At 40.6% G+C, this 25,543-nt stretch overlaps 1 protein-coding gene across 2 annotated transcripts in view; it reads right to left on the bottom strand.

The window, feature by feature from the left end:
- The window catches only part of Gsk3b (glycogen synthase kinase 3 beta), a 155,289-nt gene that overhangs the window by 48,598 nt on the left and 81,148 nt on the right, over positions 1 to 25,543 (bottom strand). For both annotated transcript variants that reach the window (XM_036203407.1, XM_036203408.1), the window contains exons 4-7: positions 10,747 to 10,857; positions 5,642 to 5,772; positions 3,356 to 3,462; positions 1,215 to 1,312 (exon numbers count right to left, since the gene is read on the bottom strand). In XM_036203407.1, the coding sequence (XP_036059300.1) occupies positions 1,215 to 1,312; positions 3,356 to 3,462; positions 5,642 to 5,772; positions 10,747 to 10,857 (447 nt within the window). The remainder of the gene's footprint in view (positions 1 to 1,214; positions 1,313 to 3,355; positions 3,463 to 5,641; positions 5,773 to 10,746; positions 10,858 to 25,543) is intronic.

Here is a 25,543-nt window from a genome sequence, read left to right as displayed (position 1 = left end):
TCTGTAATTATGCAAATCATTGACATAAACGTGAAAACCCTTTTGTCAGCTATATAGCCAAAGGAATCAAACATTAAAAAAAAAAATCTAGGTGAATCTCAGCCTAAGTGAAGTATTCAAGAAAGGAGTAATAAGTAGAAAGGGGATGTCTGGAAAATTCTGGGTTAAACAAACCCCAAGTGAACAACAATCCTGTTTCTGAAGCTCTAATGCCTAGTTCTTGTCTCAAATACTGAACAGTATTTTGTACATTTTTAAAAAGCCTTCTACAAGATTGCTTTGTGTTCTTATAACTTCCACTACTTTTTCTAATCTTTAAGAAAAAAGCAGTAGTATTAATAAGGTTAAGGGTTTAGCCTAAAATTAAAAACGGCTACCAAAAAGAGGTTACCACAGTGGTCCCAGCTACAAAACCCAACTACACAGAGACTGGATGAAGACGACCAACCACTGGCCTTTTCAACTACCTTTGAACACAATGACGTCAAGCCCCTATTTTTTCTTATTTTAAAAGGAAAATCTCTTATTATGAAATATATCCTAAAATAATTTAATCATGGGGCTGGAGAGACGTCTCAGCAACTAACATCACTGGCTGCTCTTCCAGAGGATTCAGGTTTGATTCCAAAATCCATGTGGCGACTCACAATGATCTGCAGCCCCAGTTTGAGGATCCAAGGGATCTAACACCCTCTTCTAGACTCTGAGATCACTATGGACACATGTAATACACAAATGTACAAGCAGGTAAAAAAAAAAAATCCATATGGTAAATATAAAAATAAATCTTAAAAAAAGGAAAAGTTTACTTATTATGATGTTTTTTTTTTTAAAACCTGCTCTATACCACAGCAGGCTAAATGACCTACCACCCCTTTCTCCTTTCTTATACCTATGTGTGCATGTACATGAAGGCCCAAGGTAGGTTCAGCAATCATCCTTGGTCACTATTTCACTATGTTCATTTAAGCAGGGTATCAATCTAAACCAGAGTTTGCAGATATGGCCACTCTTCCTAACCAGCTTGCTTCTGTGCTCTCTCGGTGGAAAACACCAGGCCCAGGCAGCATTCACATGAGCTTCTGGGGCCTAAAACGTCTAAATCATTTCTCCACTGTTTAAATGTGTTGTTTTGTTGTATTGTGTTGTGCTGTTTGTTTTTTGGGGTGTGTGTATGGCATTTTTGCTTCAAAAGTGTAACTCAACCATCTCACCTTGATTATTTCCACCAACTGATCCACACCACTGTCCCCAGGAAATATTGGTTGTCCTAGCAACAACTCAGCCAACACACAGCCTGCAGACCATACATCTGAAGAAAAAAAAAAAAAAAACAAAAGAAGCTTATAACACTATAATTTGAGGTGAAATGTATATTTTATATTGATTACATAGTATTGGTTATATCCAAATATGACAATAATTTAGTCAGAATCTGTGATGGTTCCATTCCAAATATTGTTAAATTAAAAAAAAATCTATTCATATGCTTGAACTCTTCTCTTTTTTAACAAATAAGTATTTTTTTAAGTATTCATCTTTTACAAATCTATTTTGTGTGTGTGTGAAGGAAAGAAAGGCAGAGACAGACAGACAGACAGACAGACAGACAGAGAAACATACAGTGAGACACACAAAGAGAAACAGGGACTGACCCACTATGTAGCCCTAGGTTGGCTGGAATTCACAAGAGGTCTGCCTGCCTCTGGTTCCTGTGTGCCAGAATTAAAGGCGTGCACATATAAATCTTTCACAGCTTTAGGAAGCAAGATCAGGGCTGGAGAGATGGCTCATCCATTAAGAGTACTTGCTGCTCTTACAGAGAACCTAGTTAGATTCCCAGCATCCACATGACGGCTCACAACCATCCATAACTCCAGTTTTAAGAGATTCAATATCCTCTCTGACCTCCACAGGTACGAAGTATGCATGTGGTATGTATACATATATGCAGGAATATATGTGTATATGTGTTATGTTATATACGCAGGGAAAACACTTACACATATAAATTTTAAAAACTTTAAAAAGCAAGCAACTTAGATCTAAAAATGGGCCAAATGTTTGTTAGGGTCCCCAAAGCCCTGATTTACATAAATGTTCCATAATGTGTCAGGGGATTTGGTTGTAACTACTTCAGGTGAACCTAGCACAACCAAGTATCAATCCAGTATCTTATATGTAGATATATATAGTGTGACCAATATCAAACATTTGAATAAAACACTAATCAATTTGAATATCCAAAGACATTCCCAAGGACAAAGGGTTAAAATTTGCTCTTGGGGAACCTTTGAGTTAATAAATATACAAAGAAAGTCACCTTCCATTCCTAGAGTTCTTCAGTAACATTTTATTTTACCCCTCATAGCAACCATGAAAAGTAAGCAGAATTAGTAACTCTCTCCATTTCACAGCTCAGCCAGAAGAGGACACCTGATGTCAGCCTCAGCTCCCAACCCCCACCCCCAATATATGAAGTAAAAAAATTTGTCCCTTCTCAAACCTAGCCTAAGCTTGCTGGGTTTCTGTCTTGCTATTCTGATCCAGCAGGTCATGGTCTTTGTGCCGACACAGCAGTTGTACTAGAACAGGTAAGACAAGGTCAGTGACCATTGCAACTGTCTCTAATCCTCTGTCATTAGACATCTCCGGTGAAACCTTGAAATGACCAGTGGGGTTAAAAGAGCTGAACAACCAAAGACCTAAATTGCCCGAAAATTAAGTAATGCATATGTTAGGAATTCAAAAACATTATTGCCCTATCAATTACAGTATTAACATTTTAAAAGTAACATTATTAATTAACCAATTTTCTAACTAGGTATCAGGCTCAGAAGTAAATATTTCAGGAGAACCAGAAAACTAATACAGGACCCATGAGATAGCTCAGTAGATAAGAATTCTCGAAGTGCAAGCCTGATGACCTGAGTTTGATCCACAGAACCTACATCAGGATGGAAGGAGGGAATAGGCTCCACAAAGTTGTCCTCTGACCCCCACATGCAGGCCACATGGTATATGGCTTCCTGCCATTCACCCCTGTCTCTTTAATTAAAACAAAAAACAAAAACTTACCAAAAGAGTTATAGTACTTACATATTATTTGAAACTTTAAGCTAAAATCAAATGCATTAAAACCAACTACAATACAAAATAATAAATACTTTTATAATTCTAATGCTAAAAATGCATAATAGAAAAATAAACATTAAATTCTAAAAGGTTAAAAAATTTTAGTTCTATACATTTCTGCAAAAATATATTGCAGCCATGTCTTTTCCATGTCAGAGAAACTATAAGGATCAGGGTGCAATTACCAGTTATAAACACTGTATTCAGATTCCGTACTTACCTATACTAGAGGTATAATCAGTGGCTCCAAAGATCAACTCTGGTGCCCTATAGTACCGAGAACAGATATATGAAACATTGGGTTCTCCTCGGACCAGCTGCTTTGCACTAATGAAAAAAATAAAAATAAAAAGCAATCTTTAATTCATGCCTTAAAGAAACAATACTCTTATATTTACACACCATGTTTATCTAAACTGCAATTCAACACACTTGTAACTGTTTCTTTCCAATTGTTTCATATACAGTTTCATCAAATTGATATGAAAAAAGCAATTTTTAAAGTAAGCATTGGTTAAATGTTACCTAAGGAACAAAGAGATTAAAAATTACAAAAGGATATACATGTTGAATTTTTTCTGGTTCCCTATTTCCTGAATCCTACTTCTGAAATATAAAAATGGTTGCCAGGCATGGTGATCCCAGCACTCAGTAGGCAGAGACTGTTGAATCTCCGTGAGATGGAGGCCAGCCTGGTCTGCAGAGAGACTGTCTCAAAAATAATAAGTAATTAAATAAAGGTAAGGGGCAGGACGTGTCAAAGGAGTCTTCTCCAGCAGAAGAACGACAGTGGATCAGAGTAGGACGAATGTATCGATACTCCTCACCCACATGCTTTTTAACAAGGGTAAGAAACTGCCCACTGCTTTTAAATTGGACTTCTGACTCAGGATGACCAGCTCAATGCTTACACAACCAACCTATGCATGCTTCCATGTTCTAGTCAGGTTGTAACTGTCTAACCACCTGTGGTTATGAAGCAGTGCCACAGCCAGCAGAGTGAGACGTGGGGAGAGGGCTTGTAATTAGGAAACTAAAACGGGGAAATCTGAAAGAGGTGCAGAATGAGACTAAGAATGAGTTTACTGACAGAGCGGATTGGTGTCTTCAGGTCCCTCCCTACACCAGTGGGAGACATATCTGATGTTAAACCCACAGTTTCATCTGGCCAAGAAATACAGACACTAGCGGTACGGGTCAATATCTCATCTGTGATGCTAAACAGAAAAAGAAGAATTCTAACAAGGGTGAAAAGACACTAGATAGGAAAGAATCCAAGTTAAAAAGACAGATGTCTCAGATCAAAAGAGAAGAGGTTCCCTGACAGCTATGGCAGAACAAGTGTGATGATCTGTCCTGTTATGGATACAGGCTTGACTGCATGTTGGGAGGCTTACAGCCACTGACTACCAAAAGGGAAAGCATGAAGTTTTTCTACTAAGAAACAGTGTATGACCAAGAAATCAAACTTAATACCATTTCTCAATGTATTACCTCATCCCTGAATGGAGGTGAAAGTGAAATTAAAAGGATATATATATATATATATATATATACACACACACACATATTTACATATATATGTATATATACATAAATGTAAAACTTAAAATTTATTTGTAATGAAAATGGAACATATATACAAATTATATAGACTCAAGCAGTACTAAAGATCAATGAGAGTGCAAGTTTCCCAAGTACATAATAATCCTAAAATGTCCCAGCCCAGTAGTAATCATGTATGGACATTACATATCAATTCAGAAATAAGCCATGTTCATGCACACATGCATGTGTTTTACACAGTAGTCACAGTATTTTTTTTTTTTTTTTAAAGCATACTTTGCATACAGTACTGATGTGGCAGCGGCTTTCTTTTTGCATGGGGTTTCACTATATGGCTTAGGCCAGCTGCAAACTAATGATCTCCCACACCTTGGTCTAGTGAGCACATGGATTATCAGGTGTCACCACAAGCCTGAAGGTTAGTACTCCTATGGAGGCCAGGGGACAACCTGCAGGACCAAGTGAGTTCCAGGGTCAAGCCCAAGTTGTCGGTCTTGAGAGCCTTCCCAAGTGAGCAGCCATCTTGCTGGCCCCTGACTTTTCTCACTTTGTACTTCCTGGATGTCATTCCCTTCCGGTTCAGAAGACCCCTCATTTTATCCCTCAGTGGCATGTATATAACATCGTATTTGTATAGACTGTAATTTGTTTGGACATTTTATTGCTACTAGATATTTATAAACAATGCTATATTAAAAATCTCTAAACATACTTAATCTCACAACATGGATATGGAAATAATCCTCAAAAGTTAGCTGTAGGATGAAAGGTACACACATTTAGTATTCCACTAGAAATGATCAAAACCATCTTCACAAGGACCTAAGTAAGTTTACATCCCTGAGTGAGGATGACAGGGCCTAGACCACCACTGTAATATAGTGAAGAGAGTATGAGGGGAGGAGCTATGAAGGGGGAGTGAGTAGGAAAACTAGCTCACCTTCCAAAGTCACAGAGTTTTAATACAGCTGTATCAGGATCCAGCAAGAGGTTCTGCGGTTTAATATCTCGATGGCAGATTCCAAAGGAATGGATATAGGCTAAACTTCTGAACAGCTGATACATATACAACTGGAACAAATAACAGACATGAATAACTCTGGTTGCAAACATAGCTGAATCATTAGGCAATAAGTAAAGTGGCATTCTCCGCAGAACATGTAAAATGCTGATTATTAGTATACAGTTTCCTCCAAACAAGTTTCATGTTATTTCTATATATTAGAAAATTAAAGTGTCATTAAACATATATTTGTGCTAATCTTCTAGTAATTCAGAAAAGGATCTAGGCATGGCAGCATACAACCGAGACAGGGGAATTCTAAGTTTAAGGCCTACCTGGGCAACTCATTGAGACTCAAAGAGAGAGAGAGAGAGACCATAAGCCATATGGGTAATAGATAGCAGCCTTTAGATCAGAAACCAGGTTCATTTTTTTTTTTTCCTAGTATCTCAGGCTGTAACAGCATAGTGTCATTTTTAGAATCACTGGTTTTTCGGAAAAGTTAGCCTCCAAAATCATTAAGAGAGGCCTAGCCATGTGGTAGTGGCGTACATCTTTAAACCCAGCACTAGGGAGCCAAAGCCAGGTGGATCTCTGTGAGTTCGAGGCTAGCCTGGTCTCCAAGGCAAGTTCCAAGAAAGCTATACAGAGAAACCCTGTCTTAAAAAAAATAAATAAATAAAAATCAATTGCCTATTGAGATACCAGTAATTCTGCTGGTAAGTATATTAACATTCTTCAGAATAATGTAGGCTTCCAATGCATTCAATAACAGATGCCAGAGGCATCTCTGAGTTCAAGGCTGGCTTGGTCTACAGAGCAAGTTTCAGGACAGCCAGGACTACACAGGGCTGCCTTGAAAAACCCAAACAAACAGATGCCACTGACATCACTGTGATGGTAAAGTTTAATTGCTAGCTTTGACGGTACTTAGAATAACCGTGAAAACAAATGTGGACATGTGTAAGGGCATTTCTAGACTGAGAAGGGAAAACCCATCCTAATTGCGGGCTACATTGTTCCATGAGCTAAGTTCCTGAACTGAATAAAAGAAGAAAGGGAGCTCATGCACCATCTATCTTTGGAAGGTGACCCACTGCTCCATGCTCTCCCACCACGCCTTCCCTACCAGTATACACCATATCCTTCACAACTATTGGGCCCAAATAAACTTCTCCTTCTTTGAGTTGCCTTTGTCTGGAATTCTATCAGAGCAACCAGAGAAATTTTTTAAAGCTTTGAAAAAATATACTGATGTAACACCTTCAATATTCTATTCCAAGGCCAATGTTGTGATTCCTTCTTTTTCTTCTTTCCTTCCTCCCTTTCTTTCTTATTTACTTACTTATTTTTAATCTCTCCCAGGACAGAATCATTGATCCTGCCATCCTGTCTTACTCCAAATTACTGACATTATAGACATGTGCCACTGTATCCAACGAGATTCACTGTAAATTTTTTCTTCATGCTCACTTTCTGAGCTCTACTCCCCAGCTAATAACATGGAAATAATTGCTGTAATGATTCAAATCATGTGCCGGATGGTGGTGGCACATGTCTTTAATTGCAGCACTCAGGAGGCAGAGGCAAGCAGATCTCTGTGAGTTCGAGACCAGCCTGGTCTGCAGAGCGAGTTCCAGGGCAGCCAGGGCTACTCAGAGAAAGAAACCCTGTCTCAAAAAACTAAAACAAAACAAGAAGCAGCAGCTAATAAAAAGATTAAAGGTCAGCTCAAGTACTGACAAAGATACTGTCTTTTTCAACTGCAATGCTGGGACGACTGGCATTGGCAAAGTCCCCAGGAAAGCCACATGCCTTCAGAGGGGTGACGAAACTGCTAAGACTGGACATGTTTACAGTACATGTTTAATGGTAATTTGAAATCTAGCCACATAAGTTAAAGCCTTCTCCAAAATGAAGCACGACAAAAGTGTATACGTAAGCTCTTCAATGTCAGCATTTGGGAATTAAATTTGAAGCATAGCATTTAGGTTATCTATTAATCCTTTTAAGATGTTGTAATTCTATTATTATATCATTGTTCATTTACAGAATCAATTTGTAAGCTCCAAAACTTACACTGGGAGCTAAATTCATTATCACCAACAAAATGACCTATAACCAAGTGAGTTCACAGGTATCAATTTACCAAAACAAAAAACAAACAAACACCAGAACCTGTTTCAGGATAATAATATTTAGATTAACAAAAATCAGTGAAGGAAATCTTTCCCCAAAAGACATCCTCGGCAGTTTAAGGCTAATTTAAAAATATCTCCTCCAAATTATTGCTCTTTTCATTTTGCTTTGAAAAGTCAAGTTTAAGGATGAAATGAGACTTGCATCTTTTTTTTTTTTTTTTGCTTTGGTCTACTTTATAAAAATGCGCTTTTAAGAAGAAAGTTGCAAGGCTTCCTGCACTACAATGAGCAAAAAGAACAGCATTAAAAACAAGCAACGCTGTGCCAGGCACTAGCCTAAGGCTGCATGTACAATTTCACTTACTCCTCACAATAACCTCATGTGATCAACATTTTCTTATCCTTTGAAATAGAAAGGAAGTGTGGCAGGCGAGATGATATAAATAAGTATGGCAGGAGAGATCAACTTGGCTAATATCACCTTGCAATTTCTATAGTGGCTTGGGTAATTAGTCTTTTATCTATCTTTATTTGACACATTAAAAAGTTCCTTTTAGATTTATGTGTATGAGAGGTTTGCTTGCATAATGGTGCACATACATACAGGCAAACAAATCACTCACACACATAAAATAAAAGATCTTTGCTGGGGTGTGGTGGTGTACATCTTTAGTCCCAGCTCTCAGCAGGCAGAGACAGGGAGATCTTTGTGAGTTCAAGGCCAGGCTGATCTACAATGTCTTTAAAGGAGAGGGGGGAGGGGGAAGAGCAAGGAAGGAAGGAAGGAAGGAAGGAAGGAAGGAAGGAAGGAAGGAAGGAAGGAAGGAAGGAAGGAGAGGGATTCCTAGAAACTCTCATATGGGCTGGGGATGTATGTAGGTCAGTAATGGGGTGCTCATCTAGCATGTGAAAGGACCTAGGTTCAATTCCCCATTCTATTGCCAGAAACAAAAACCCAAATAACAAGACTGTTTGATATGTAATATATTTATTCAACATCTACTGTACGTCAAGCACACATTCTCCATTTGTTTTCTTAATTGTTGCAGTTGCTCTATAAGAAACATTTTTACATGAGAGGAAATTGCGGATGAATGTACCCAGTTTGAACAGTTATAAGCTCTCCCATCTAACTCAAGTCCAACATCTTCTTTTGTGTTCAACAATATCTATTTAAGACAAGTATCACAGTGGGAGAGGGGACGATAAGAACAAAGTATAATACCATACATATGAAAATGGCCTACTACTCTGAATGCTAACTTAAAAAGTTAATAAAAGTGCCAAATAACTATGAAAATACATCCAGCTCTCTATGAATTTATACAATGTCCTTCAACAATTAAAAAAAAAAAACTTTAAAATGGCATCTCCATATTGCTAACTTCCGAGAACGTGCTAGCAAACCTGTAAAGGACAGAAGAGGAAGTCAATCCCGTTCTGGGAAAAATCTGGACCCATTCATTCTGGAATTACACCCTCTTCATTAAAGTCTGGCCATAAAATGATTTACTCAGGATCCCTGTGAGGAGGGCAGCCCCTGCAGAAGCCCGGTCTCCTCGAGTGTGTATAGCCTTCTTTCCTTTAAGTCAGTTGAAGATGGCAGTGTTGGGACTGTTACTTCAAGACAGCTGTCTGTCAAGGTGCCCTAAAATAAGTTGGTGATTCTATTGCTGCCATTGAGAAATAGACAAAAATCCCAACAACTCCTAGCTGACAGCACAGACACTACAAATGTGTTTCTCACTGGATTCGGGAATTCACACTTAGGACCCAGCACTCAGGGGCTGGGTGAAGGAGGAGGATTGCTAAAAGTACCAGAAGTGCCAGGTCAATATGAGCTCGGGTAAGACCCTGTCCCCTCCCCATCTCAACCCTAAAAAGAAGAAAAATAATGTTTCTAGTCATCTACCACAACAGTAACTAGGATTCTACTCATAAATTCAAATTCCTAGCTACTTTGACATTAGTTCCCTGTTTTTATTAGCAGCATTATTAGATGCCAAAGCCTAGATGATGTCTGCTTATGTTTAAAACTGACAAGTTTAAATTTCTACAATCAATGTAATCAATACAGCTACAAATGGTAATAAAGCATTAAAGTGAATGTATTAGTAACTGTACATTTACTTAGTAGGTTCCTGCTTTGGTGTGTGGCACAATGAAGACATCTAAACTAAAACGATGTTAGGGGCTGGGAGACATCTCACTGGATCAGAGCATTTACTGTGCAAAGAGGAAATCCTCAGTTTGGACCTCCAGCACCCATGTAAAACGTTGGGAACTGGCTGAACTTGACTGTCACTCCAGCACTGGGTGGGAAGGGAGAGCCGGACAAGCCCAAAGCATGAGCTCAGGTAAGGTTTAGTAAGAGAGCTTCTCAAGGCAAAGGTGGGGGACTACAGAGGAGGAAGCGCATCCTCCTTCTCCTCCTCCTCCTCCTCCGGCTGTCACTTGTGCCTCATCCCACACCACACACACAAGGTGCTATGGCTATCGCCATTAAAATCCCTAACTATGAAAGTTTGTATCTTCTCAGAATAGCTATCTCAAGTAACTTATCTCATGTGCATGTGCGTGCAACATGGTATGTGTGAGATAGGGCACACAAAAGCTAGCGTGTCTGTGGAGGGGTAGAGGGCAGCTTCACAGAGTTGGTTCTCTTCTACCTTCAGGTAGGTCCCAGGAATAGAACTCAAGCGACCAGGCTTGCACAGCAAGCCCTTTTATCCACTGCAGGGTAATGAAAGCTTTAAAACCAAGTAAGAACCTAACAAAATCTAGAGTTTGCTGCTTTTCCAAGGCGTAAACGCCGTATCAACAGAGCTGAAACAAACCCAATACTTTGCATGGCTCCCATGAAATGCTCTGTAAACTGGAAGCTGTTCCGTTGCTACATACCTTGACATAGATCACAGGGAGTGTCTGTTTGGCTCGACTATAGTGTCTGGCAACTCTGTACACTGTTTCGGGAACATAGTCCAGCACCAGATTAAGGTAGACCTCATCTTTCTGAAAGAGAACCAAGCAACAACAACAGAAAAAAGATGAGAAACTGATCTTAAGTATTCAAATTAAATTAAACTCTCCATACATTCACGCATTTGAAAGAGAAGTTTCATATGGTTAATTTTCATTATACAAAAAACTTCTGAGCAACCAGACCTGTACAAATGCCATCTACTACACTTTATAATCCCAGTACTGTTAAGAGTTCCATCATAGAACTTACGCATGTATTATGGTAGTTTATCACTTATCATAACTTTTATTATTTTCTAGACTGAAGGAACCAATGTCTCCCCTCCTATCAGGAAAGACAGCTTAATGACAGCCACAGCGTCAAGTTGAACGTCAAGAAGCCAGGCTGCTAGCTCCAGCTGCTGCTGACTGGTGTGTACGGTCACCCTCTGCCCAGCTTCAGTCTCTTCCGTTCATACAAAAGGCTCAGCTAGGTGTTCTTTGAGACACTTTAGTCTCTGCACAGGTATTTTGTTTGCCTAACAGTCTAGACTTTGTAGACTAATCATTAATACACGAAACAAAACTTATGGCAATGAGATCATAGTCACAAGCTTATCAATGGTCTGGGGTGTCAGTTTCTTTTTTTAGTAGGACAGGAGTTCTATGGCAGTCAAGAGCAAAAAGAGAACAAAGCATTAGCCACGAGGGTTTTCTGAACAGCAGCAGTTAGGTAAACTGAGGCAGAAAATAGAGCTGAGGATGACTACTGGCTACTGAACGGTGAAAGTGCAAACCAATGTGGACTTCAGTGTCAGGGTTTCTGGAGGAAGGTGGGTCAGGAATAAATTACCCAGTGTAACTCATTCCTCCACTCTCCTCTTTCTGACTAACATCAAGTGTATGTGTTCACTTTTTAAATGAAGTGTGAAACAGCCGAGAAAACACCATATTCAAGATAGGAGTTCATGAATACCACAGAGCACAAGAACCCCTTCTCTTTTCTCTCCTCTTTGGTGGTCCTCCTCTTCCTCAGCCAGCTGGAAGCCCAAGGCTTGTCACTCTCCCCAGCACAAGGCTAAGCACACAATGGGACCAGCCTGCTGATTGTCTTCACAAACAACCTTAACTACACACAACACAGCTACACCCACCAATCCAATACTGCCCACTGCTGTCTGGGGCTAAAATGACGGAGTTAAGTAGTTGTGTGTGTTTTTCATAACCCTGGTGATAATTAGCTTTATGCGGTGGGTGCAGCCTGAACTCAGAAGCAGCACGGCTGCAAAGAAACCTCAATTGTGCCGACCGGTCTCATATTAAAATCACCATCAATAAATTAAGGGGAGAGATAGATTCTATCCTGCTTTTAATACTTAAAAGTCACTGCTGAGAATTTGGGGTTCAGGCTAGGTGTGGTGGTGCATGTCTTTAAACCCAGTAAGCGAATCGCTGAGGCCAAGCCAGCCAGGGATAAACAGCGAGCCCTGCATTGAAAGAAGGGAGAGATGGGCTCTCAGATCACAGGGGAGTAGACAGTAGGGAAGAAACAAAACGCAGTCATTTCTTAATTCTGACCAGACAGCCCTCAAGTTTGTTCTTACAAAACTTGTGGTAGAGACAGGAAGGGAAAAGCTGGCGAGCGGCACAAAGTAAAGACTGGCCGACGCAAGGTCTCTGCTGTGCTCTCGGTCCTGTGTTTTTATTGGTTAAAGGAGATCCAAATGCATTTGTGTATTAAGATAAAGGTGAAATTATAAAGGTAAACTGGTAAAACGAGGTTCTAGAACAGTGGTCCTCAACCTGAGGGTCGAGACCCTTTCGGGTCAGTTTGTAATGATGAAAAACACATCCCATGTATCAGATATTCACACTACAATTCCTAACAGTAGCAATGAAAATAATCGCATGGTTGGGGGTCACCACAACACAAGGCACTGCATTAAATGGCTAAAGCGGTAGGAAGGTTGAGAACCACTGCTCTAGAACATCGAGAGATGAAAACAAGAACATGGAAGCGAAACAGTAGAGTAACATTTCAAAATGCTCTGAAGTCTGGAACATTCCGAGTAGCAGCGTGACGTTACAAACACCATCTCACAGGACCGGAAGGTCACAGGGAGGCGGGTAAGTGGGATGGTGTGTGCTCTCCAGCCCCTTAGGAGGGCGAAGCTGAAGGATAAGTAGTTCGGGACTTCCAGGCTAGCCAGGGAAACACACAGCAAGACCCTTCCTCAAAAACCGAAAGGTGAAGGGAAGGGAGATGGCTCAGCGGCCGGAACACTCGTTCTTGGTTCGGTTCCCAGCATCCACACGGCAGCTCACAACTGCCTGTCACTCCAGTTCCAGGGGGTCCAATTCTCTTTTCTGGCCTCCAAGCTCCAGGCACACAAGTGGTGCCCAGCAGACATACACGCAAAACACCCATATATATAAAATAAAATTTAAACTAGAAAATAGAAAACAGAACTAAAAAATAAACACCACCAGCAAACAACAACCAAAAAAGCACAGAAAACACTGATGTACTGAAATTTTGTATAACATTAAAGTCAGACTACATGTTTGAGGTACATGTGAAACATAAATGCATTTTGTGTTTAGACTCACAAGGCCATTCTCAAGACATCAAACTATGTAATATTCCAAAGTCTTAAAAATTCCAAAATCTAACACTCCTGGGTCCCAAAGCTCAAATAAGAGAAATTCAAACTGTGTAAGGAGGACCCAGGCATGGTGGACCTCAGGATTTAGAAGGGTTGGTAACATGAAAACCTTTATCTTAAAGATTATGGGCTAGACAGATTGTTAAACAGTTAAGAGCACTTGTTCACAGGGCGGTGGTGGCACACGCCTTTAATCCCAGCACTCGGGAGGCAGAGCCAGGCGGATCTCTGTGAGTTTGAGGCCAGCCTGGTCTACAGAGCAAGATCCAGGAAAGACGTAAAGCTACACAGAGAAACCCTATCTCGAAAAACAAAAAAAAAAGAGCACTTGTTCTTGCAAAGGACCCAAGTTCAATTCCTGGCACCCATATGGTGGCTCACAAACATCCATAACCCCACTTCTGGGAAGTCCAACAGACAGGCATATGGTACAAATATATGCACTCAGGCAAAACAGTCATACTTACATTATAAAATAAAAATCTGGTTTTGCTGTTTTTTGTTTTTTGAGATAGGGTTTCTCTGTGTAGCTTTGCACCTTTTCTGGAACTCACTTGGTAGCCCAGGTTGGCCTTGAACTCACAGAGATCCACCTGCCTCTGCCTCCCGAGTACCGGGATTAAATGCGTGTGCCACCACCGCCCGACTCATAAAATAAAAATCTTAAAAGAAACTGAAAAATAAAAGATTACTAAACTCAAAAGTTCCTGATCCTAAAAGTCTTTGACAAAGTTTATCATGATACACTTATCAGCAACCCAGAAAAGGGGATAACACTGGGTTACAGGTATAGCATTTGCTAATGATGTACTAAGAAGGAAGAAGACAAAAATTAAGGATGGTGCTGAATGCTCAATGCAGGCTTCCAGCTGTAAAGTTCAAGCTTGTCCTTCATAAAGGTAATGGTTTAGATCAGGACTTTTTTTGGGGGTGGGGGTGGGGTTGTTCAAGACAGGGTTTCTCTGTGTAACAGCTCTGGCTCTCCTGGAATTCATTTTGCAGACCAGGCTGGCCTCGAACTCAGAGATCTGCCTGCCTCTGCTTCCCAAGTGCTGGGATTAAAGGTATGTGCCACCACCATCCAGCAAGATCAGGGCTTTTCAATGTTTACTTTTTATTATACCATTGGGATCTCCAATGTCCCCCACGGACTCACATCCTGCATAGTATTGGGAGATGTGGGAACTTTAGGAAGCGGACTAAGACGGGGGAAACATGTCTCTGGGGAATACCCTCAAAGGGTAGACCTTATCCCTGCTTCCTTGCATGCCACTGCACATTACAAAACGCATTCAGTTCATCTCCCAAAGTCTCCACTGCATAACATTTCTAGCATTGCTGCAAAGTCCAAATCTAGTCTCCTGACACTCAAAACAAACTATTAGCTATGAGCTCTGTAAAACAAAAATAAGTTACATATTTTCAATACACTATAGTGGGACAAGCAAGGGGAAGAAAAGTAGAAAACCAAATGCAAACAAGGACAGGATTAAATCTTAGCCCTAGGATACTCATCCCTCACCCCTTCTTCCACCATACCTTGCTTGCCACAAAGGTATTTTCAGGTTGTTAAGGGTCTCACCCAAACTGACAACCTGAAAATTCCAGCTGACACAGGACGAAACCTCTTAAATTGTGAGTAGAAATAATTTACTTTAAATTGTTTTCCTTGGATATTTTTGTCACACCAGTGTTTTGAAAGTTGACTAACACCATGCATGATTTCATTTATTGGAATTTGAAGAAACAAATGCCTACAATGGTTAAGTAACAAATGTGGGTGGTAAATCAATTTAAGACTTAACTAAACATATCCATAAACAATTTCCAAAATGCACAAACCAAATACAAGCACCAGGAGACAGACCTGAAGGTCAGCCCGAAGTGTCTCGTTTTACTCAGCCATTTAAGGCTGGCACCACCAAGAAGAATGGCTGAAAACGGACCACCAAGTTCAGACTGTAAGACTCTAATAGGCCAGACTGATCTACTGAACTCTGAACGTGAACCAAGTGGCATAGTGACATATTGTGTACCCTAGTAAACTTACCTAATGATCAGAGGACAGAGCCAGCCACTAGATTAGACAGAGAGGTCAGGCAGTGGTGACACACACCTTTAATCCTATCACTTAGGAGGCAGAAATCTGTCTAGATCTCTGTGAGTTCAAGGCCATACTGGAAACAGAGCCAGGCAGTGGTGGCACATACCTTTACTCCCAGTACTGGAAAGCACACACACCTTTAATCCCAGGAAGTGATGGCAGGGCAGAGAAATGTATATAAGGCTCAGAGGAAACAGGAACTCACTCTCTTTAGGCTGAGGATTTCGTAGAAGTAAGAACTAGTAGCTGGCTGCTCTGCTTCTCTGATCTTTCAGCTTTCACCCTGATATCTGGGTTTTGTTTTGTTTTGTTTTTTTTTAATTAAAAGACCATCTAAGATTCAAACAACAAAGTGGAAAGCCTCATAATGAAAGTTCAGAGCATCAATATACAAAGACAGACCAGACCTAATACATAATGTGTCATTCATGGAGCATTTCTCCACAGCAGTTCAGTTTCCCAGTTCATCACTGTTCCCTTATCACTGATACTCGGTCCTCTCTGGATGCTGTATTTAAGCCACACAACTCAGACATTTAAATGGCATGGTTTAATACCACCTAGCAGCAGCCATAGCAGCAGGGATAATGTAAAACAGACAGTATTAAGATTAAGATGCTCCTGTCCCCAGTTGACTGGTGAGGTCAGGGAAATAAAATGGCTTGAGGCCGAAGCTTTAAATAGACACAATATCATTCTAAATGTTCACGAGAAGCAAAGCAGCGTATGGGAGTTTAGTGATAAGACATCCAACGGAGCAATCATGGCAGCCCTGCACGCTCAGAACTAGTGACAGCAAACAGTCGTAAGCAGTTGTCTTGCAAAACAGGCACAAGAGCAACAGTAAGGATCAATGGACAATCTTTTTGCTTGGGAAGCTGTTCAAGAACATGCAAAAGGGAAGGTACTGTGGTTTGAATGAGTAACGGTTCCCCACAGGCTGGTGTGTTTAAACACTCGGTCCCCAGCTGGTGGCACAGTTTGGGAAAGTTATGGAACCTTTAGGAGGTGGAGCCCTGCTGGAGGAAGTACTTCACCAGAGGCCAAGTTTGGAGGTTTAGTAGACTGAGCCCAGTTTCTGCTCTTTCTCTCTGTCTCTCTCTTTCCTGCGTGCAGATGAACTGTAATCCCTTTGCTTCCTACATACCAGCCCACCTCCTACTGCCAACACCTTCCTGGTCAATGGGGATGGCTCCCCCTCTAAAACTGTAAGTCAAAACAAACCGTTTCTCCTCTAGCTGTTTTTCCCAGGGTATTCTACAACAGCACAGGAGAAAACAAAAACAAAACAAAACAAAACAAAAAAACGAACACAGGAACATCTAACAAAGAAACAGGGCACACTGAAAAATAAATATCAAAATTACCAAAAATTGTGTGTGAGGAAAAATGAACTTATAAGTAAACCTTGAAGGATGGAGCAGCTCTAAGACATTAAAAGGTCAGAGAAAGGGCACACCTTTAATCCCCAAACCCAGGAGCCAGAGGTAGGAGAATCTCTGAGAATTTGAGCCTGGCCTGGTCTACAGAGCTGGAGAAACCCGTCTCAAGACAAACAAACAAAGGATATTAAGGGGGGTGGGGATCAATTTGACTACATACAAATACAAAAATCAGGGTTGGGGAATTAGAGCTCAGTGGTAGAGCACTTGCCTGGCAAACACAAGGCCCTGGGTTTGATCCTCAGCTCAAAAAAAAAAAGATATAAATACAAATCACGCTACTTAAACACAAACTAAAACACACAGATCATGCCTCCCCCATACCCCAAATGATTATTTTGGGGAAGGTACCCCTACTACACATGATAAAGGAATTCATTTTAAGTATCGGCTTACAGACAAGTATTGAAACAAGAAAAATGCTCAACTTCACTCATACTTACAGTAACAAAATAATAATACAACAAGCTATAATTCTTCACTTCTCAAATGAGAAAGGAAAATTCAATTTCAGAAAATGAAGTATTAGAAAAGGTCACTGTCTAATGTGCACCACCACATGCCCTGTAAGTGCAAGCTCATGGAACCTTCTGAGAAGTCAGTGGGTTGTACACTCAAGCAAAGGTGAAGGCACAGAGAGCCAACTGTGACTCAGCAATGTCATTTCTTGGAACTGTACACTGAAACTATTGTGTGCATACGTGTGTGGTACTCTTATGTAAGGACAAGATGACGTATTTATGAAGAGGAAGGAATTAAGAATAATCTACACGCCTTGTCTTAGTTTTTTGCCTCTGGGATAAAGTCTACCATCAAAGGCAATTTGGGGAGGAAAGGGTTTATTTCAGCTCACAACTCTCAGGTCACACTCCATCACTGAGGGAAGTCAGGGAAGGACTCAAGTCCAGAACCTGACGCCGAGACCATGGAGAAATGCTGCTTCCTGGCAAGTATTGGTTTGCCTGCTTTCTTGTACAATGAAGGACTACTTGCCCAGGGTTGGAACTACCCATAGTGGGCTGGGCCCTCCACATCACTCATTAATTAAGAAATGCCTCTCAGACTTGCCTACAGGCCAATCTTATGGGGGCATTTTTTCAATGGAAAGTCTCTCTTCCCAAATGACTCCAGCTTGGGTCAAATTGACAAAAATTAACCAACTCATATGGTTATTGACTATAAAACCCTGAGTGTATTCTGATCATATTAGACTGATTTTTTTCTCTGTAACAAAGCTTATAACATTGTCACATTCCTAGTGTACAATTAAAGTTTTTATAAAGAAGAAAATTCTCAGAAACACTTTAAAAATCATAATACTTTAGAAGAAAGTGTTCATATTATTTTCTTTGACAGTTTAAAATATTGTTTTATAATGTGTTGGTATAGTGCTACTACTTTATTGTGCTTGCTGTTTTAAAATGATGCACCCACTATACCACTGTACTGTACGTACTCATCTTTTATACCTAGCAAAGTAATTTCTCAGAGCAGTACAAGAGCAAAGTGAGTGAGAAGGTCTGACAGACAAGGAAGGACAAAGGACTTCTGGGACAGCAGATTTAGAATCTTAGGAAATTTTGTTCCTCAAACATGAGCACCTAACTGGTAAAACAATTTAGTATATGGAAACTGTTCTATGGACATACAGAAAATGGAAAAAAAGTTAAGACATTCTGATAAACCTTGAAGAGACAACTAGGATAGATTGTGCTATCAGAGCAATGATGTGCTGGCTAGACAGAGCATTGTAAATCCAGAGCAGCAGCAAGAACAGGCCTGTAGAGGGTCACATACTGATAAAAGGGCCAATCCATCAAGATGGAACAGTTCTACATGTATATACAAGCAAAGCAAAGAGCCACAAACATACTAAGGAAACATTGATGTAAAGTAAGGAGAATGAGTTTCTCAGGAAGTGCTGGAAACTGTAATATACCACCCTCCACGATAAGAGAACTTGAGTGCTGCAGACCAAATGCACTAACACCTCACCCTACACAGCAATACACATTCTTCCCAAGCACACGTGGGGCATTACACGTGACAGAGCACGGTAAGCCACAAAACAAAATTCAGTAAGTTTAAAAGGAGTGAAATCATATGAAATCCCTTCTCCAGCCACAATGGATACTAGCCATCAAAGACAGAAGGAGGAGGGTTGGTGCAATGACTCAGCTGGTAAGGAAAAAGCTGGCCACCAAGTATGATGACCTGAGTTCAATCCTGAGACACATGGTGGAAGGAGAAAACTGACTCCCAAAACTTGTTCTCTGACCTATACACTCAGGCTGTGGTGCATGTCACACACACACACACACACACACACACACACACACACACGCATGCACTCACCCCCCCCCCCCCCCCACCTCATCCAGGCTTGAGACTTAGGGGAAAAAAATCAAACTACATGTAAAGCAATTGTAAATATTTAAGTGGAGAAATGAAATAGAGAATAGACAAGTACAGAATCAACAAAAGCAGAACCTGGGGAGGGGGAGAGGGTGTATGGCATACATGTGCTGCACAGGGAGGCCAGAGGACAGCCTGGGTCCCTAGCAGTCCAGTCTAGTTGGCCAGGGACCTCAAGAACCCATCTGTGCCCAACTGCATAAATGTGGATTTGAAGGACTAACTCAACTCAGGTCTTTGCAAGCAGTCCCCAGTCTAAGCTTTGGGTATTCCCCACCCCCAACTAGAAAAATTAAAACACTTTTAAGCTAAAGTAACAAAAAAGAAAAGAACTGAAAAATTAAAAATAAACAAACAAATAAATAATAGCTGGGAGGTGGTGGCACACGCCTTTCATCCCAGCACTCGGGAGGCAGAGGCAGGTGAACCTCTGAGTTCGAGGCCAGCCTGATCTACAGAGTGAGTTCCAGACTGGAAACTACACCCCCGCAAAGAAAGTTAGGATAAATTACTGATAAAAAGACTGTAACCACATACTAGAAACAGTGCTATCAAATAAGGTAGCCTGCATGAAATGGAACATTTCTCTTGAAGTATAAAAATTACTAAATTAACTCAAGATAAATTAATGACCTTCTAACACAGGATTGAATAAGTAATTAAAAACTTCCTAACAGGATAAATTTCAGGACCAGATGAGGTCAACAGTGAATTCTGAAAAACAGGTGTAGAAGAAATTAACAACAGAACAAAACTCCCTAAATGCAAAAAAGGAAACTGAGTATAGTACCATGAGTCTGTGGAATGCTACTCAGTAGACAGAGGCAGGGGGATCACTTGGCCCGTGAGTTCTGAGACCAATCAGGAAAACTGTAGCTCAAAAGGAAAGGGGGAAATTTTAAATACAGAAAAGAAGTATATAATAAAAAAATAGAAATCCAACAAGTTTTCAGATGTTACATGTAAAGTCTCTGATAAAATAACAGTAGTGGGGTTGGGGACTTAGCTCAGTGGTAGAGTGCTTGCCTAGCAAGCGCAAGGCCCTGGGTTCGATCCTCAGCTCCAAAAATCAACAACAACAACAAAAACAACAACAACAAAAAAAACAGTAGTGGTACCCAGTAAGTATCTAGTACATTTTAGCTATTATTATCATTTCTACTATTACAACTATTATTGCTGCTACAACCTGCCCTTGTTCAACCATCACTACTAAGTTGTTTTAAATGTTACATTTCTATTGCACAGTTTCTGAAGAAATCCACATCCTATGCTGAATAATAAATATGGCATCTTTCATATTCTGGATTCAGACTCCATTTAGTAGCTGTGTAAATCTGAGTTAACTTACTTATAGACTACTATCTCAGTATAGTTTGCATCTGTAACATTAAGATAAAAACAGCATTCTTCATAAAGGGTACCATGCAGTTTGAGTTATGAAGTACAAGTGAAAGGTTCATGATACTACCTAATGGCAGCAAGTACTCTATATATTCACATAATTACTAAATATAGTAATTGTTAATGAGTTAACATGTAGGGTTTATCACAGTCTAATGTTATCAGCAATGGATAAACATTAATGCTCCTTACAAAATCCCAACTGTTAAGAGGTAGCAGCAGAGCCAGGAGGTGGTGATGCACACCTTTAATCCCAGCAGTTGGGAGGCAGAGGCAGGCGGATCTCTGGGAGTTCAAGGCCAGCCTGGGCTACAGAGTGAGTTCCAGGAAAGGCGCAAAGCTATACAGAGAAACCCTGTCTTGAAAAACCAACAAAACAAAACAAAAACAACCAACCAACCAACCAACCAACCAAACAACCAAACAACCAACCAAACAAACAAGAGGTAGCCACAGGAAGACTTACAAAGGTGAGTAGGCTGCCCAGTCATGGTGCTACTGCATGGCAGAACTGCAAGGCTAACTCAAACACTTCCAGCTACAAAGCAGGCCATCATCTATTTTGTTTCCAAATGAATTATAAAATACATTTTCAGAGTAGATTCTTGTCACATACCTACGGCCAGTGGAAGACAGGAACATTTTAGCTTAGCCTAACTCTGCCCAACCTCAGCACCACATAAAGTTTCTAAAAGTGAGGAAAGAAACCAATCTGGTACCCTCTACCTAACAAGTGTCTTCTACCAAAGGAGGGAAAGCTCTTCTCTTCACTCAAACCACCTATGACATCAAGTGGTTTCACATGCAAGGTACCTTGAGAGAAAACATGTTGTGTAGAACCCAGGGCTGCTATAGACACAGAACACGGCTTTACATTATATTCCAACTCACAAAGTGCTGTAACCTATAGCTAAGGGCAGACATACAGCTGTTTCCACATAAGAGCTACTGTGTTGTTTATTTTTATTAGAATTCTTCATAAAATTTCATGAGAATGGTTTCTACAGTGTTGAAATACTAAATACTAAAGTGTTGGGGGGAAAATCACTATTCTACAGACTTGAAATTCACAAAATTGTTAAAGTCTAAAGTTTCAAAACACTCACAATTCCCACTGTTATCTAATCAAGGCAGAGGTACTATTCACTCTAAATTAGAGCTCCTAAAATTTACAGGGTGACCTACAATATGTTGATTACAACATGCTTCAGTTACTACAGCGGAATAACCCCACAAGACTAAGAATGACTAGTTCACAGTTCTCCTCTCTATCCTGACTGAGTAGCTCCGTCTAGTAACAATAGCTAGCATTTCCCTAGGACAGGCAGTGTTGACTGCCTAAAGGAAAAGTCTTTAAAGCTGTGATCAGGTGTCTAGAGACATGTCTCAGCATAAGAAGCATCAGCTGCACTTCCAGAGGACCCAGATGTGATTCCCAGCACCCACATGGTCGCTGACAAGCTTCTGTAACTCCAGCTCTAGGTGATACTATGCCCTCTTCTGGCCTCCCAGAGCAATGCATACACATGGTGCATAGACATGTGTATAGATAGATGGATGGGTGGGTGGATGGATGGACAGATAGGAGGGAGGGAGGGAGGTAGAGAGAAAGAGAGAGAGAGAGAGAGAGAGAGAGAGAGAGAGAGAGAGAGAGGAGGGAAGGAAGGAAGGAAGGAAGGAAGATAAGGAAGATCCATAGATATAAAGTAAAAATAAAATTTAAAATCTGGTCATTAAAAATATTTGAAACCTATTTAAACTCTATTCAGACCTGAAAGGCACTTACAGACAAAAAAAATTAAGGTATGAGGTTAGTAACAACTTGAAAGTTAAAAATAATGAACAGGTTAAGAGTGATGCTATATAATACAGCTCAAGAAAATAATATGTAACTCCACAAATTATCACACAATAGAGCAAGATTTAATGAGATAAGTGTTTAATGAGGTGCAGTGTAACCAGGTATACAACCATGTGAAAATGGACATATGGAATTAGAACTGAAGGCAAAAGTAAGGACAGTGCCAGAGAAGGTTTGTTGTGTTAATTTTCCAAAGATGGAGTGATAAAAAGCCCAGAGTAGGTGCTGGGAAGATGACACACTGGTTAAGAGCACTGCCTACTCTTCAGAGGACCGATTTTGAATCCCAGAACTCACATGTTGGCTCACAACCAGGTGTAACTCCAGTTCCAGATGATCTGACACCCTCTGGCCTCCACAAGCACTGCACAGACACAGTGCACAGATATACAGGCAGCAGGCAACACACACACATACACACACACACACACACACACACACACACACCACAAATACAAACAAAAATTTAAGCCCAGAGTGTTAAGATACTAAAAATAAGAAATATTCAAGCCTCTCTCAATCTGCACAAAGATTTAAAGAGAATTGAGAATGGGGGGAGGGCATCCATAGGTAAAGACCTAACAAAGTTCTAGAGATCCAGGAAATAGAATTCATACATATTCAAAGACAGAAAAATGAGGGGGGTTGGAGAGAGAGAGAGAGAGAGAGAGAGAGAGAGAGAGAGAGAGAGAGAGAGAGAAAGGGAACAAAGAGATAGAGGAAAATAAATCTACGGAGACAGAAACCCTGAGTCTAGAAGGGATGGAACAGAAACCTGGAGCCAGAAATTACTCCAAACCAAGAAGTATCTTTTTCTCTTACTCTGAAAAAATTAGAATGCTCAAAAATTGAGATACATGATGTACAAGCTACTCTTTTAGTAAACACAGACTCACTGTTCTTCTGATAACTTGCTAAAGGCCTTTCGGCAGCTATAAGAACGACTATGGTAAACAGACAACTCAAGTCAGGGGCAAGGAGGGGAATCTCTCTCTGAGGCACTCAAATAATAGCCAGTCAGCTTTCAGTCAGGATGGTGGACCCTCCTGCCAAACCAAAACCTGAAAAGTCATTCAGTACCTTGCGAGCCTCCCTCTGCCCTTTAATTTTGTAAGAGCTAAATGTGTTACCATTTACAAAGCATTAAAATAATGTCTGGTACTTGGGGACTATGTTTATTACAGTAATTAAGACACAATGTTTAGAGAACTTTTAAGGAGGCATTTGCAAATGAATCTATATGTTATCTAGTAGATCATGAAACAAACAATTCTGACCTTTACTTTCCTCCCTGGGACATTATAATGTCTAGCATCTAATAATAAAGAAGTCATGAGGATAGAAAATCCCATTATGAAATGCTGTGGACAGAGCAGATGCTCTCTAATCTTATTTGGGAAGGGACAGGAAAAAGTAAAGACATGCCAAAATAAACAGTAATGGGCAGTGTGCTGGGTTAGGAGAAAGGAAGAAGAAGTAGGTACCAGCCCATCGGCTTTAGAAATAGAAGAACTCCAGATCCTTATGAGAGTTTACGATCCCTAATATTAGTAGAGGGATCTTAAAAGTGAAAGAGCTAAGAAACACGTGTTAGTAGATCGTTTTGCTAATTCTGGCTGTCCAACCATGTTATGATGATAATCACAGATCTGTAGACACGGACATCACAAACGTGGATCAAGGATCCTCTTGTGTTCCAGGTTTGAGGTAGGACACCTCAAATGTCTAAGGACGCCTAAATAAAGTTTTGTGAAAAATCATTAAAAATGGTTACACCAGAAATGTTCTGCAAAGCCGAGCAGTGGTGGTGCATGCCTCTAATCCCAGCACTTGGGAGGCAGAGCCAGGCAGTTCTGTGAGTTCGAGGACAGCCTGGTCTACAGAATGAGTTCCAGGACAGCCAGGGCTTCACAGAGAAACCCTGTCTCAAAACACCAAAAAGAAATGTTCTGTAAAGTCAAAAGGCAACAGTGGCCTAATAACATTAAATATTATAAGCATAAAATCTGAAGCCCAAAATATCAAGTGATCTCATTTAGATTAATTAAAAAAAAAAAAATCAGGTTATTTAGTGTTCCTTGCCTTGCTTCTCCACTTCAAACCAGTATAGGGGGGGTGGGGGTGGCTGAAGACTGAAAGTGGAGAGGGGGGCAGTGATAGGCAGCAAGGAGGGTACTAAAGAGACCATTAAATATTGACATCTCCTAAAGATATGAGAGAAAGTGGGCGGGGCGTCCCAACACAGTCTTACCCTTACTTTCACAGAATTAAAAGCAACCAGCAACAGTGACTATTTACAGTGAGCTTTACAGACCTCTCAAAGTCTCCCCTGGCTAAGCAAAGGCCCCTACTTCTCTTTCTCTTCTAATCAACTTCCCATTAACATAATCACCATTTTCCTTCCTGTACTAAACAGATGAGCCATCAGAGGGCTCATAAGCACATGAGGAACACAGAACAATTAATCAAAGATATTAATGTGCTTGAGAACTGAAGGCAGCTTTACTTTAAAGTGGAAAACCCTTTCCCCTCCACTTTGGGGGAGGAAGGTCTAGGGGTTTAGGTTGAGGATGGGGCTGTTGCTATGTAGCACTGGATGACCTCTCTCTCACTTGAGAGATCTATGTTTCAGTGCTTCAAGTGCTGAGGTTATAGACTTATGCCACCACAGTGAGCTCAGAAAATTTTCTTTCTTTTTAAGCTGTGTGTGGGGTGGGTGGGTGTACACTCACATATGTAAGAACACAAGCCCATGCCTGTATGAGGCCAGAAGAGGACACTGGGTGTCCAGCTCTATTATTCCCGAGACAGGTTCTCTCACTGAACCTGAAGCTAGGCTGGCAGG

Source organism: Onychomys torridus, chromosome 12 (genome assembly GCF_903995425.1).
Source record: "Onychomys torridus chromosome 12, mOncTor1.1, whole genome shotgun sequence".
Taxonomy (NCBI): Eukaryota; Metazoa; Chordata; class Mammalia; order Rodentia; family Cricetidae; genus Onychomys; species Onychomys torridus.
This window is presented reverse-complemented; position numbering and strand designations above follow the sequence as displayed.